The sequence below is a fragment of the Pituophis catenifer genome, unplaced genomic scaffold, assembly GCF_029215685.1.
Source record: "Pituophis catenifer annectens isolate HBS135680 unplaced genomic scaffold, rPitCat1.0.hap2 SCAF_17, whole genome shotgun sequence".
NCBI lineage: Eukaryota > Metazoa > Chordata > Lepidosauria > Squamata > Colubridae > Pituophis > Pituophis catenifer.
In genome coordinates, this window is record NW_027256897.1 from 3,561,221 (window position 1) to 3,577,160 (window position 15,940).

At 44.7% G+C, this 15,940-nt stretch overlaps 1 protein-coding gene across 1 annotated transcript in view; it reads left to right on the forward strand.

Annotated features, from left to right (window-relative positions):
* The first annotated feature begins 5,486 nt into the window (after nucleotides 1-5,486).
* RALGDS (ral guanine nucleotide dissociation stimulator) overlaps nucleotides 5,487-15,940 on the forward strand; it is a 53,444-nt gene continuing 42,990 nt past the window's right edge. Inside the window, 1 exon segment of the mRNA XM_070955836.1 lies at nucleotides 5,487-5,820. Coding sequence (XP_070811937.1) covers nucleotides 5,620-5,820 — 201 coding nt within the window. The 5' untranslated portion in view covers nucleotides 5,487-5,619.

Consider the following 15,940-nt stretch of genomic DNA (forward strand, 5'->3'; position numbering starts at 1 on the left):
GGGAATTTTTAAAAATATATTATTATTATTATTATTATTATTATTATTATTATTATTATTATTATCTCTTAATTCCCTCTTGGGAGACTGGAGAGTTGCAACCTTAAGGCCGCCCAACCCCTTGGCCTTCAAAGAAAGTCTTGCTCTAAATATAGATGACTTTCCCAAAAGCTGCAATTAGCAACACCTCCAGGTTTGGGCTGGGCATTACCTGCCAGTGGAGACTGCAGCCACCACAAAGCCTTACCTGTCGAGCCACACCGAACCAAAGCACCGTGTGCACCTGTCTGGATTTGACGTGACTCAGTGATGTGTTTTGTATCCAGGATGTTAGCTAGCTCCCCGGGGGCAGTTTATTGAGTTCCTGTAAAGAAATAAGGACGCGATGGCTCAGTGGCTAAGATGCTGAGCTTGTCGACCAAAAGGTCGGCAGTTCAGCGGTTCGAATCCCTAGTGCCGCGGAACGGGGTGAGCTCCCGTGACTTGTCCCAGCTTCTGCCAACCTAGCAGTTCGAAAGCAGGTAAAAAATGCAAGTAGAAAAATAGGGAACCACCTTTGGTGGGAAGGCAACAGCTTTCTGTGCGCCTTTGGCGTTGAGTCATGCCGGCCACATGACCACGGAGACGTCTCCGGACAGCGCTGGCTCTTTGGCTTTGAAACGGAGATGAGCACCGCCCCCTAGAGTCGGGAACGACTAGCACATATGTGCGAGGGGAACTTTTACCCTTTAAAGAAATAAGAATTTTTATGTTGAGTTGCCTAATGACACCACACTTGGAATATTGCATCCAGTTCTGGTCGTCACAATACAGAAAAGTTGTTGAGACTCTAGAAAGAGTGCAGAGAAGAGCAACAAAGAGGATTAGGGGGCCTGGAGGCTAAATGATATGATGAATAAGTTGCAGGAACTGGGCATGGCCAGTCTAAGGAAGAAAAGAATTTGCGGGCACACGATCGCGTCTTCCAATATTTGAGGGGCTGCCACAGAGACGAGGGAGCTCAGCCTATTCTCCAAAGCATCTGAGGGCAGGACAAGAAGTAATGGGTGGAAGCTTATCGGAGAGAGAAGCAATCGAGGATGTAATATTTCCTGACAGTGAAAACAATTAACCAGTGAAACAGATTTTCCTTCAGAAACTATGGGGTGCTCAGTCGGTGGAGATTTTTAAGAAGATACAGATACAGATTAACAGAGTTGGAAGGGACCTTGTAGGTCATCTAGTCCAACCCCCTTTCCAAGCAGGAGACCCTACACCATTTCTGACAGGTGGCAGTCCGGTGTCTTCTTGAAAGCTTCCAGGGATGAAGTTCCCTCAACTACTGAAGGCAACTTGGTTGATTGTTCTCACTGTCAGAAAATTTCTCCTTATTTCCAGGTTGAATCTCTCCTTGGTCAGTTTCCATCCATTATTCCTTATCTGGCTTTCAGGTGCCTTGGAGAATAGCTTGACCCCCTTCCTCCTCTCTGTGGCAGCCCCTCAAATATTGGAAGATTGCCATCCTGTCTCCCCTGGTCCTTCTCTTCACTAGACCAGCCATGCCCAGTTCCTGCAACCGTTCATCGTCTGTTTGAGCCTTCAGTCCCCTAATCATCTTGGTTGCTCTTCTCTGCACTCTTTCTAGAGTCTCCACATCTTTTTTATAGTGTGGTGACCAAAACTGGATGCAGGATTCTAGGTGTGGCCTTACTAAGGCTTTGTAGCGTGGCATTAGTTCCTCCCTCGATCTTGATTGCATCCCTCTATTAATGCAATTTAGGATTGTGTTGGCTTTGGAAAGAGATTGGAAAACCATTTGTCTGAGATGGCATGATGCACTCCTGTCTTGGGCAGAGGGTTAGAGCAGAAGACCTCCAAGGTCCCTTCTATCCTTATGATTTTATGAAGTGAGTGGCCACTTCTTGGACTCCAAAACTTCCTCTTTAATCTTTGTGTGATATTGCTGGAAAAAATCCAGACACACAACATGCAAAATGTTTTGCCTTGGGTGTTAAAAATCATTTAGCTGTTTCCAGAGCTTTTGATTTTTTTTTCTGGTTTAGCTCGCCTTCGTGGTACTTCATGTTCCGTACTAATCAGCAAACCGTCTTTACGGGGTTCGTTTACGAGTTATTATTACGTTTTTTTTAAAAAACGGTTGCTTCCAGCAAGATCCGTCCGGACAGGGTACAAAAGCAGTTAACACCCGAGGACAATAAAGTGACATTAACTGCCACAGGAACAGGAGGAGAATTAACACATCGTAAGATCATACATTAAAAAAGGAATGAGAGAATCGGTAAAAATAAATAACATTAATTATAAAACAGGAATGCTGTTGCCGAGCTGGAGACTGTCTGGTGTTTCTAACAGAATGAAGGAAAGGGAAACAAGCTTTGACTTAAGGATGGATAATGAAGACTTTTGGAGGCAAGTCTGGTGATTTTGGACCTTAGAAACCCAAAAGGAAGAAATTGGCAAATCTGCAGCGCTCACAATTTTAGGAAGTGATGCTCCGAGTAGTGAAAACGTGCTGAGGAACATGTAAATCTGTCCCCAAATGCTCTTTACTAGTGGAAAGCTTGCTCGTATGTAGAAAATACAGATAGTCCTCAACTTACGACCGCGGTTGAGGCTTAGAATTTCCATTGCTAAGCTAGGCGATTGTTAAGTGAGTCGTGCCTAATTTTACAACCTCTTTTTGTAATGGTTGTTAAGTGAATCACTGCGATTGTCCGGCTTCCCCCCCCCCCGGACTCTGCTCGTGGGAAGCCGGCTGAGACACTGCGACCGTCGTTAAGTGCATGCTATTTGCCAAGTGCCCGGATTTTGATCACGGTGACTGTCGGCAATGCTACGACGGCCGTAAGTGCGAGGACTGCTTGTAAACCCCTTTCTCAGGGTTGTTGCAGCTCCTTTAGGACCGTCCTACGAAACAGATCGCCTTTCTATTCCTCTGCGTTTGTGGTACCTGCCAATTATTGGGCCAAATTTATTTAATTAATGGGCCAAATTTATTTAATTATTTTAAATTTATTTTAACTTTTGTATATAAAATGTTTTATTTTTTGGCTGTTCACCGCCCTGAGTCCGAAAGGAGAAGGGCGGTATAGAAATTTGAATAAAGATAAAGATAAAGAAAAGTTAGTTAGCAAAAGGCAGGAAAAATATGATCTCAGGATGTTCCTTGTAAGCCTAAATGATTTTATTTCATTTATTCCATTCCTCTCCTTAAGCCAGAAACACGGCCCCTTCGGTTTTGCTTCCGTGTGTCGTGTGAACTCGGGCAACCGTAGTCTGACTGTAAACCATTAAGGCAGCAACATGAAGCCACCAAAGGTGGTTTATTCCATAAATCAGAGTCCAACCATCTCGGTTGAACTCACGGACTGTTTTTTTTGTTTTTTGCCACCCACCAAATTAAAACCATGCATTTCAGGGGATGGGGATGGGAAAGCAGAGGCTTTGCCAAGGGAATATTGGACTCTTTCATTAGCCACGATCAGCTGATCCCAATGAACCCAAATTCTGCAGACTTCGCATCCTGTAAGCGGAGTAATATTCTACCCATAAATTAACCGAACTCTATGAATAGATCGGGCAGGGAAAAAAATGTTGCTGACCGCGTGTTTCCTGCGGACGGACAGCATAGCTTTGATCTTTCAAGTTAACTTGTTTTTACGTTTTGTTTGGGGATTATTCCCCCCCCCCCTTAGTTTCCCTGGATTTATTTCCTTCCAGGAAAAAGCCTGACGTCCCCATTTCCCCCCCCTTCCCTCCCCTTTACAGACCCCCCCCCCACAAGTAAAAAAAACAAACATTCTTCTCAGCGTGGAAACAATGGCCTGATTTTCTTGCTGCTGGTTTCCAGGTCAATTCTTGGACAGTTAGCTTAACTCTTTGCTTTCAAATGCTTCGCATTGCTTCTTGCAGATCTTCTCAAGGAATTTGCCTTTGGTGCATACGCTCTCAAGTGTACATAAGGAGAATAAAATACGTTCATCAAGAATAAAAAGATACAACACTTAGTGATAGTCAAGGTTACTAATAAGCTATCAAATCGTACTAGGAAACAAATAAAAACAATATAAATTGAAAGATACAAGCAGCATGGTTGTGGGAGGAGATAGGTAATAGGAAGGATGAGAAGAAAAATAGTAATCTAGTCTTAGTAAATAGTTTGACAGTGTTGTGGGAATTAGTTGTTAAGCAGAGCGATGGCATTCAGGAAAAAAACTGCCCTTGCGTCTAGCTGTTTTGGTGTAACAACAAACCCATTCATCCCTAAAATCCCAAATCAAAGTTTCATTTAAAAAAACAAACAAACAAACAAATCTCAACCACAAAATTGGCCAAACAATGTCGACTGGTGGGGGAGAGCCTTCTCTGTGGGGGCACCTGCCCTCTGGAGGTTTCCATGATCCCCGACCTCCGTCCCTTTCGCCGTGCCCTTAAAACTCTTTTGTTTCAACAGGCCGGGCTGGCTTAGAAAATGAATTTTAAATTGGGCATTTGTAGCTTTTAACAGAAAGGCCAAATTTATAGATTGATTTTAAGTCGTTTTTTAAAATTTTGTGAGTATCTGTTTGTTTTAATACGGCTCTACACCGCACCCTGAGTCCTTCGGGAGAAGGGCGGTCTAGAAGTTTAATAAAATAAATAATGAATAAATAAATAAAACCCAGAAGCGGTTCCCAAGTAGAAACAAAAGTAAAAAAAAATATATATTCAATGTATTCATTTAACGAAAGCCCTCAATTTAGCCAATCATCCGTCTTGCGATTTATTTATTTATTTATTTATTTGTTTCCATTTCTATACCGCCCTTCTCCAAATAGGACTCAGGGCGGTGAACAGCCAAAGTAAAAAACAGAGCATACAAAATTTAAAAACAGTATTAAAATAATTAAATATTTTGGCCGTAAATTAAAACAACCCAATTTAAAATCAATTTAAAATTTAACTCAAGCCAGCCCAGCTTGCGATGGGCTGGCCCGGCCCATTGTCCCGGTGAATCGGATATTGATTTATTTGTTTTAATTTATATACCGCCCTTCTCCAGCAGGACTCAGGGCAGTGAACGGCCAGAATAAAACAGAACCTACAAAATTTAAAAAAAAAAAAACAGTTTAAAAATAATTAAATATTTTTTGGGCCACAATTTAAAAACAACCCAATGAAAATCCATCCAACTTAACCAAAACAGTGGGATCAAGCCAGCCCGATGGACAAATTGAAACAATAGCCCAATTCTCCTAAAAAAAAAAAAAAAAAAACAAATCAGAAAAATAGCAACAAGGTTGGCTTTTCCAGTTCACAAACAAAAAACAAACAACAACCTCGCCTCTCTGCCTGCAGAGGGCGCCTCGTGGTCTCCTTTCCTTCCCTGCTCAGCCCAGACGCGGAAAGCTCTTTTTTCTCTCTCCCCCCCCCCCTCGACTCACAACTCCACCCCAGTGTTTGAATGACATCAGGGCTGGAGGGACGGAGGGAGGGGAGGGCCTTCTTCCCGAGGGGAGGGGCTCCCGAAAAGCCTCCCGGTGGCAGAAGAACCGCGCAAGGGGGAAGAGAGACCCCCCCACCCTCCACCCTCTCTTCCCCAAAAGCTGGCTGCAAGCGGAGCCCGGCGGGCGCAGCTCCATGGTGGTCCTCATGTGGTCCGAGCTGCTGCCGGAGGAGCGCTCGGCCAGCAGCACCAGCAGCCCCGAGCGTCTCTTCGAGGGCTGCCGCCGACTCCGCAGCCTCTGGGATGCGGTCCGCTTGGAAGTGGCCGCCGAGGAAGCCAGCCCGGTGGTCTTAAACAGTTTCACCCAGCTGGATCCCGATCTGCCCCCTCTGGAGGTAACAAACCAGGCTGGCCATGTGTGTGTGTGTGTGGGGGGGGGGGGGTTTCCAAGGCTGTGGGGTGGATGGGTTGCAAGGCTGGGGGGTGGAGGGGTAGGTTGCAAGGCTGGGTGGGGAGTCGCAAGGCTGGCCTGGGGGGGGGTTGCAAGGCTGGGGGGTGGAGGGGTAGGTTGCAAGGCTGGGTGGGGAGTCGCAAGGCTGGCCTGGGGGGGGGTTGCAAGGCTGGGGGGTGGAGGGGTAGGTTGCAAGGCTGGGTGGGTGGGATGCAAGGCTGACCTGGACGGGTGGGATGCAAGGCTGGGAGGGGGGGTCGCAAGGCTGGCCTGGATGGGTGGGATGCAAGGAAAAAAAAACTCGAGGGGCGGTGGGTTCACACGACGTGCAAAAAAACAACCCCCGGGGATCGGCTCGCCAAGTCCGCCCGGGCGCCGAGGAATGCGCGCTCTCTCCTCCTTTTACGCGCTGCGCTCAGGCAAGGGCGCACGCGATGCCCGCCGCCCTGTTTATGTGGGGGTGATGTGATGTGATGTGGGTGCTTGAATCCGGCTGGTGAACTCGGTTGGTGGGGGGTGCGCTTGGCTGGGTTGCTTTTCGGGGTGTCTCCTTCTGGTTCCCCCGAGTTTTGAGTCTTTGGAATGATGGAGCGCTCTCCAGCTTGGTGGGACTGCAGAGGAGGGGGTCTTTTTTTTTTTTCTTCCCCTTTTCTGGGTCGAACAAAGAAAAGCTTAGTTTGTGACAAACTGGGATTGTGGGGCAACCTTCTCTGTAAAAAAAAAAACAGCCCTCCCTCCTGCGTGGCTAACCCTGCCTTCAAAGCATCTCCCCCCACCTGCTTGACCTAACCAACTGCGACTTCTTTATTCCGTAACATCACATTTTAAGTTTTTACTGCCGGGAGATGGAAAGTGACAGATGAAGCGGAGGGAAGGTCAGGGTAAACGTCACACCCTCAGGTTAACTAGGTTTAAATGCCCTCCCTTGGGGTGTTTAATCCGAACCGCAAGCTGCCCCCTGAATAAATCCTTGCCGCGGATTAAGTCACACCGTGCCACCCTGTTGGAGGCACAGCGCTAAATAAATAGGCTTAGCCTGGCTGGTTTACGCAGGACGGACAAAGCCACAAAATGCCACTGCCTTTTAACCAGACTCTAGCCTAGATAGAGCAGTTCAGCGGTTCGAATCCCGAGTGCCGCGTAATGGGGTAGGAGCTCCCGTGACTTGTCCCAGCTTCTGCCAAGGTAGCAGTTCGAAAGCAGGTAAAAAAATACAAGTAGAAAAAATAGGGACCACCTTTGGTGGGAAGGGAACAGCGTTCCGTGCGTCTTTGGCGTTGAGTCATGCCGGCCATATGACCACGGAGACGTCTTCGGACAACGCTGGCTCTTCGGCTTTGAAACGGAGATGAGCACCGCCCCCTAGAGTCGGGAACGACTAGCACATAGGTGCGAGGGGAACCTTTACCTTTACCTAGCCTAGATACAAGGCCTTCCAAATTTGGAAGCCTTCCAAATTTGGAGAATTTGACACTTTTTCAAGCTTGGAGAGCTGAAGGGTGTTTAAGGGGAGGGGTGTCTGAAGCAAAAGCAAAAAAAAAAAAAGGATTCCTTTTGATGGATTTTGCATTGACAACTTTTGGGAGACAGGATGATGTGCACTGATGATGTTACCTAGTTTGGTAATGAAAGGTCTGCAAGAAAAGCACCCAAACTCTAGGCAACACCAAGGATCTCTCAGAATAGTGTCATTTGGGTAAGGGAGGCAGGTTATTTGAACTTTGGAGGATTGCAGGTAGTCCTCCACTTACGACAGTTCGTTTAGTGACCGTTCAGAGTTACAACGGCACTGGGAAAAAAAAGTGACATGACTATTTTTCCACACTTCGTTGCAGAATTCCCAATCAAAATTCAGATGCACGGGGCCAAATTCACTTAAGAAATCTGTCTCTTAGCAAAGAGAAATTCTGGGTTCAATTGTTAAAGACTTAGTATTTCATTTGACAGTTGTTCTCCTTTTTTTTAAATGCATATGACTTTGTAAAATGCAATAAAATTATTTGAGGGTAAAAAACTTTGGAAGCCTGTCCCCCATCTTATCTCCTCTTAGCTCTTCTTAGTTATCTGCTTGCCTGCTTCTTGTTCGGAAGAAGAATGTTTATTCTAGAACAAGGATGCGGAATTAGCTGCCCTTTCTTTCCTCTGTTGTTCCCTCTGGTTGCTCGGTGCACACAGCCTCTGAGTAAAATCACTGCATAGTTCAACTACTTTCCTTATTTGCTTGAGTAGGAAGTGTGTTGATCCCTGGTTCACCCTGCTTGATTATTTCTTTCTTTATTTTTTTTTAATTTATGCATGCAGTGAACCGGGAGGTAGAACATGCTGATGGCCTCCCACGCAAACATTTCTTTCTCAGATCTGGAATGAATGAAATTCATGCGAGGATTAGTGCATTCCTTAAGATCCCAGAATGGTCTTTGTCAAACAATGCACAAAAAAAAAAAAAACACCCTGATTTGAACTGGAAGTTGTATCTTAGAATTTGGGGACCTTTTCATCTTGCAACCTCCTATTTTCCCAAATAAAACCCGGGGAAGTCCAGAGTTCCCTAAGGATAAGGCTGTTTCTGTTTATCAAGATGCACAGAAGTCTGTAGCTTGCTGGGCTCCGTCCGAGGATATATTAAGGCACATTAATTAGTACTCTGGAATTTCAAGGCAGCTGTTTAGTTATATACCATCGAAAGAATAATTCTTGCCATCTGCACAAAGATTGTGTGTTCTCTAACTTGTAAGGGGGGGCCCGTGAAATTTATGAGTCATTTATTCGCTGGATGGCAGAGAGATGAATTTGAATCCGAGAACGTTGCATAGTTTTCTGTGCAGCTCAAAATATTTTTACTCGCTGGAGGAACAGTGATCGTTAGAGCCCATCGTAGAATCCAAAATCGAGATTCCTTCGTGTTGCTTTCAGCTCCTTAGGAGTTTATGGACTCAAAACATGTAATAGTTTGGCAAAATTGCTTTAAAAAAAAAATCCTTTCCGATTTTCCAGCCTTGATTTGTCCTCCAAATATTAATATTGTGTTTAATTGAAGCGAGGGATTGATATGTAGGCTGGCAGTGTAGTAGGATTTAAGTGAGACCTTTGCTTTGTATTCTTGACTCTTTTGTGTTAAAATAATAGGAGAACGGTCATCCATTCATAAAAATCGTGAGTTTTCTAGCATTGGAGGCTCATCATGAAACCGATTCTTTCTGGAAAGACCAATAAGGCCAAAGCAAAAAAAAAAAGACCATGAAATGGAAATTAACCAATGCAGGAAACCAACTTTCTAAACTGGTACCAGTTTGTTGAAAACATTGTTTGTAGAGATGATTGCGGACTCAGATTCCTTTTAACAGGAGATGATTGTTGAAATGATAGAACCTTCCTCGTCGGGGGCACTCTACCTTTTACTTATGAAAAAGCTGAAGATAAGCCACAAAGCGTTGCTGTTGGGAACTGGATGGTAAACCAAGCTGTCACCTGTCTAATCCAGCATCAGTTTTCTTCGCTAAACGGGTCCGTTTTTCTTCTGACCAACAAGCCAAACTGACCAAGAGCATTTTGGTAGTGCACCCAGATAAAGATGAAGGTTTCCCTGAGTCTAGGGTGCTGTGCTCATCTCTGTTTCTCAGCTGAGAGGGGCCAGCGTTGTCCGAAGACATTTTCCGTGCCCATGTGGCCAGTATGGAACGCTGTTCCCTTCCCGCCAAACCTATACTCGCATTGGCATGCTTTCGAACTGCTAATTGTGCGGGAGCTGGAGCAAGGAACAGGAACTCACCCGGTCATGCGGTGCTGGGGGTCTCGAACCTGTCAGGAGCTGGAGCAAGGAACGGGAGCTCCCCCGGTCCCACAGCGCTCGGGTCTCGAACCTGGCAGGAGCTGGAGCAAGGAACGGGAACTCTCCCGGTCCCATGGTGCTCAGGTCTCGAACCTGGCAGGAGCTGGAGCAAGGAACGGGAGCTCTCCCGGTCCCAGGGCGCTCGGGTCTCGAACCTGGGCTCTCAGCTCTCCAGTTGACAAGCTCAGCATCTTTAACCGCTGAGCCAAGTGAGAATGACCCTTAATTTACTTGGCTTCAGATTCTCAGGCCATTAATTGGCACCAGCCGACAAGGGACCACACTGAGATACGGAGGCTCTGCAGGGAGAGCGCTCAGTCCAGGCACTTAATTCCGAGGCATTGAATGGAGGGCGACAGATTTCCTATTGGGAATTATTTCGGGACTTTTTGCTCCGAGCTGTTCCTTCCTGCCTGCCAAGACACTCCAGATTTAGAAAGTGAGTTAAAATTGCGATTAGATCAGCTGTGCTGGTTAGGTTGCTTGTCGTGAAAATGCCAACGTTTATTAGCCGAGGGTGTAAAAAGCCCCCAAAGTTTGATACAGGGAGTCTTCGACGTACGACCACAACGGAGCCCAGAATTTCTGTTGCTAAGGGAGACAGTGAAGTGCGTTTTGCCCCCTTTTACAACCCTTCTGGCCGCAGTTTGAAGTGAATCGCCCGCCGTTGTTAAGTTAGTAACCCGGTTGTTAAGCGAATCTGGCTTTCGCATTGACTTGGCTTGTCAGACGGTCGCAAAAGGGGATTGGATGGCCTCGCGATCGTCATAAATATGAGTCGGTGGCCAAATTGTGATCACGTGACCGCGGGGTTGGTGCAATAGTCTTTAAGTGTGGAAAAGCCACTTTTTTTCAATGCCGTTGTCACTAAACAAACCGTTGTAGTAACAAGGACTTAGCTGTACTCGCTTGGGAAAGGGATCATAGTCACTTGGGGTGCATTTAGCCTTCATCATCGCAGGAGCTCAGAGAGGGATGCTTGGTTGTTGTGAATCTTCTTCTCCTTCTCCTTCTCCTCTCCTTCTCCTTCTCCTTCTCCTCCATCATCATCATCATCACCATCATCATCTCCTTCTCCTCCTCCTCTATCATCATCTTCTCTTCCTCTTTCTTCTTGCCTTGTCCTTCTCCTCCTCTATCATCATCCCTTCTTCTCCTCCTCCTCTATCATCATCTTCTCCTCCTCTTCCTCCTTCTCCTTCTCCTTCTCCTCCTCTATCATCTCCTTCTTCTTTTCCTTCTCCTCCTCTATCATCATCTTCTCCTCCTCTTCCTCCTCCTCTTCTTCTCCTCCTCTATCATCATCTCCTCCTCTATCTTCTTCTTCTTCTTCTTCTTCTTCTTCTTCTTCTTCTTCTTCTTCTTCTTCTTCTTCTTCTTCTTCTTCTTCTTCTTCTTCTTCTTCTCCTCCTCCTCCTCCTCCTCCTCCTCCTCCTCCTCCTCCTCCTCCTCCTTCTATTATTGCAGGAGAAACGGAAGGAACAATTTAGGGTTGGCCAGTTAACTCACCTCGGAGTAATTCAACAAACGCAAAATCCCAGCAGAGTTTTCGATTCTGTCTTCCTTTCCGTCTACCAACCAGCAGGAAGGAAGGAAGGAAGGAATTCTCAAATCCTTCCATTGGTCCAATAAGGAGGCCATCTTTCCTAAATCTGGGGTTATTTCTCCCCTTCCCCATTGATCCGAGTAGCCTGGCCTTCATTTATTTCCTTAACGCTTCGTTAACCCTCTTCGGATTTTTCTGTTTGGGCTCCAAAGAACTTTTGATTTACTTCTGATTTCTCCCCAGTTATCGCTTAAGCGTTTATCACTGTCCTTCCCGGAAACTCTAACCCTCCCTCTTCTTGGATTTTGCTTCTGATGTGGAGAGGAGAGGGGAGGGGTCTGCTTCTTGTGGGTGGGCTGGGCCCCTTTCCCCCTTCTACGGGGGTGTAGAATAAAGCCAAACCCCCATCGTCTGCTTCCCATTAAATCCTGTTTCTTCAACCTCAGAGTTGGCAAGAAAAGGAGGGCCTTGGTTTCAGACATTTGGGGGCAGGAGGTGTGTGTTGTTTGTGTTTTTTTGTGTGTATTAATGGGGACTGCCAGGTTGCAGAGAGGAGGAAAAAATATTTTCTTTTGTCTTTTTATTTTCACAGCTGTTGCTAAAAGGTTCTCCTTCCTCCCTCCCTCCCTCCCTTTTCCATTCTCATTCTTCCTTTCTCCCTCCCTCCCTCCCCCATTCTCATTCTCCTTTCTTTCTCCCCCCTTCCCCTCATTCTCCTTCCTTTCTTTCTCCCTCCCTTCCTCTCATTCTCCTTCCTTCCTTCCTCCCTCCCTCCCTCCCGTCTCCTATTCTCATTCTCCTTCCTTTCTTCCTTCCTTCCTTTCTTCCTCCCTCCCTCCCTCTCTTCTCCTATTCTCATTCTCCTTTCTTTCTCCCCCTTTCTCTCATTCTCCTTCCTTTCTCCCTCCCTTCCTCTCATTCTCCTTCCTTCCTTCCTCCCTCCCTCCCATCTCCTATTCTCATTCTCCTTCCTTTCTTCCTTCCTTCCTTTCTTCCTCCCTCCCTCCCTCCCTTCTCCTATTCTCATTCTCCTTCCTTTCTCCCTCCCTTCCTCTCATTCTCCTTCCTTTCTTCCTTTCTTTCTTCCTTCCTTCTTCCCTCCCTCCCTTCTCCTATTCTCATTCTCCTTTCTTTCTCCCCCCTTCCTCTCATTCTCCTTCCTTCCTTCCTTCCTTTCTCATTCTCATTCTCATTCATTCTCCTTCCTTTCTCCCTCCCTTCCTCTCATTCTCCTTCCTTCCTTCCTTCCTTCTTTCCTTCCTCCCTCCCTCCCTTCTTCTATTCTCATTTTCCTCCCTCCCTTCCTTCCTTCCTTCCTTCCTTCCTTCCTTCCTTCCTTTCTCATTCTCATTCTCATTTTCATTCATTTTCATTCATTTTCATTCCTTTCTCCCTCCCTTCCTCTCATTCTCCTTCCTTCCTTCCTTCCTTCCTTCCGTGATTCCCCCCCCCCTACTCTTTTCTCTTTGCTCTAATGTGGCCTGCCTTTCTTACCATCCCTGAAAAGGGATATGGCTGCATATTGTATGAACCTCCCTCATTACCGTTCGTACTTGGATTAGGTTCAAGGTCCATTTTAACCTAGCATCCTGTTTCCGTTTGGGGCTGGCCAGGGACGGTCGGGAACGCCCTCCAGACTTGCAAAGGCAGACGTTTTCTGTTGTTGGGTACCCCTCCTGGGGAAAATATTGTCCTCAGATAGGGACTTTCTTGTTCTTTCACAACAGCTTTTTTAATTTTGCTACTGCTTTTCACCGCCCTTTAAGAAAACCGAGCGATCCTTGTCTTGTGGCAGGGAGTTCCACCAGCAGCAAAGAGGATAATGTAAAACGCCATTTTCTATGGCGTTGAAGCTGAAGAAATTGGATTTATTAACCTCTTTCATACTCTCAAAACTTTTGTTAGGAAGGGGGGGAAAACCAGTTTCCGCTTCTCCATGCTTTGCACATTACAAAACTGTCAAGATAGCAGATTAGGTTCCCAGAGGATCATCTGTTCGGTCTTTATTCCCAGATATACTCTCTTATAATTGCCATTTTTTAAATACTGAATGAAGTTACTTTGACGACTGTTTTTCCAGTACTACCATCAAAAGAAAGCTATTTTTTTTTATGATTGCCTTTATGACCAAACTCTCTCTGGAACATTTTTCTCTCCTTTCAAACGAGGCTTCTGTTTTTTCGCTTTATTCTTGGAATGGAATGGAATGGAATGGAATGGAATGGAATGGAATGGAATGGAATGGAATGGAATAGAATAGAATAGAATAGAATAGAATAGAATAGAATAGAATAGAATAGAATAGAATAGAATTCTTTATTGGCCAAGTGTGATTGGACACACAAGGAATTTGTCTTTGGTGCATTTGCTCTCAGTGTACATAAAAGAAAAGGAAAATCAGAAGATTTTCCTAACATCCAAAGAGATTTTTTGCCTTCTCTTGTAAGTTAAAACCTTTGTTCTATTTTCTGCACTCTGGACTAATAAAAGGACTTCAAAAATTTTGTATCTCCTGCAGATAGATAGATAGATAGATAGATAGATGGATGGATGGATGGATGATAGATAGATAGATAGATAGATAGATAGATAGATAGATAGATATTTCTTTCTCAAGGCTGAACTTATTCAGTTCGGCTTCATTTCTACTTTTCTTTCTCTTTTCCCCGCTTTAATCATTTTCATTCTTCTTCAGAGTGTTTTCTTTCTTTCTTTCTTTCTTTCTTTCTTTCTTTCTTTCTTTCTTTCTTTCTTTCTTTCTTTCTTTCTTTCTTCCCAACAATTCTTAAAATCCGAGGCTTAAGAGGGAACGCACGACTTGTGCAGAGTTTGGCTGTGGAAAATAAAACAGCAACTGTGATTTTTTTCTGGCACAAGTCAAGAGAGATAAACACGGCCGTTTTAAACACACTTTATGGATTAAATTGCAATTCCCTGAGTTTACGCAACGCTCAAAACTCCAGAGATTTGGCTGGAAACCTGTCTCGGTATCTAGTCACTGAAAAGAGGATATGATAACCAAATTTGGCCTTGGCTGTTTTCCCAAAAATTCTCTTACCCTTTAAAGAAACTTTAAAGAGTCATTTAAAGATTTATGTTAAACTTTGAAGAGTCATTGTCGTTGGCTGCTTTCAATGGTTTCTGTATCATTGGTGTATAGGCTAACATTCATTTTGAGCCTTCCCCCTCCAGAAAGTGGGAATCAAAAGCCAGCCCCAAGGCTCTAGTCCTCATGATTCCACCCCCCCACCCCCCCGGCTGCAAGATGCTGGGTTTCAAAATCAAAAAGAATGTGGGAACCAAGACTCTAGTCCTCATGATTCCTCTCCCCACTCCCGGCTGCAAAATGCTGGATTTCAAAATCAAAAAGAATGTGGGAACCAAGGCTCTAGTCCTCATGATTTAGAAAAATGGGGCACATGGTTGTTTCTTGGCTGGATCGGGTTCTGAGAAAGACCCCCCTGTTCAAAGTTACATAGACACTGAAAAAAAGGAATCTTTGTAACACCAGTCCTCGCATTTACGACCGTCACTGCATCCCTGCAGTCACACAATGAAAAATTCAGTTTGCTTGGCAACCTGCCTGTATATATGACAGTTGCAGCCTCCTTGGGGGGGCACGGAGGTGCCAATTGTTGGTCGTAAGTCGAGGACTATCTGGGTTCTAATGTTGCAAATCGACACAAAGAGAGACCCACACTGTCCCAAGTTCCTCTCCCCTCTCATCTTTCTGCAGCTTTCCTTTTTTTTTTCCGTTCTCTTTTGTTCTCTTTTGTTACTCCGCTGTTCCTTTCTAATGCTTTATTGATACACTGTTGGAGTGTTTTGTTTTTTTGTTCAAAACAAGGAAAAAAAGAGTCATTTAGAAAAGAGGTTGGTTTTTTTGTTGTCATTGTTGTTACATTGAATGACCTCTGCGAATCAGAAACTGCTGAAGAATTTTATTTTTTCTGCAAAACACTGGAATTTAGCATCTCTTCTTTATTTTCAGGTGTTTGGTGGCTTTTTTGGGAGTTTTTAGAAATAGTTTGTCGTGTACCACTGAATCAAAGGCTTTACAGAAGTCTATATAAATTGCGTCTATTGCTTTATCCTGGTCGAGTTGTGAAGTCCATATGTTTTTGTAGTGTAAGAGTTACAGATTGCAGGAAAAAAGCTAGAACTTTCTAGAGTTTGAACGGGTGAAAAGACTTCCTACTTGTTTAGCTTTGCTTATCTGCAAAATTATATTCTGCCTTGTTGGGGTTTTGAACAGAACATCGTGTTAAAAAAATTTGTGCTTTCCATTATGTGTCAACATCATCAATATTTAAGAGAGTGTGTATTTCCCCTTTATTTTTCCGGTCACTTCCCCGATTTGAATAACTGAGTTTGCTGAAAAACCCTCTGTGGTGCAATTCTAAAAAGTCATCTATTCTTTGTGGTCACCTTGCATTTTATCCACTGTCTCCCAGATAGGTGTAAAATGATCAAATTAGAATTTCAACTTGAATTGTGGAATTTTGTCCTGAATATGTCCACCACATTTCTCATCATATACTTATACGCATTCTCCCTTTTTCATATGGACAGTTTGCCGATAAACTTTGCTTCACTTGGCTGAAAAAAACCCCCCTCATTCGTGATAATCCAAGTCGATTGCAAAGGATATATATCGATCAGAAAGTCGACAGTTCAGCGGTTCGAATC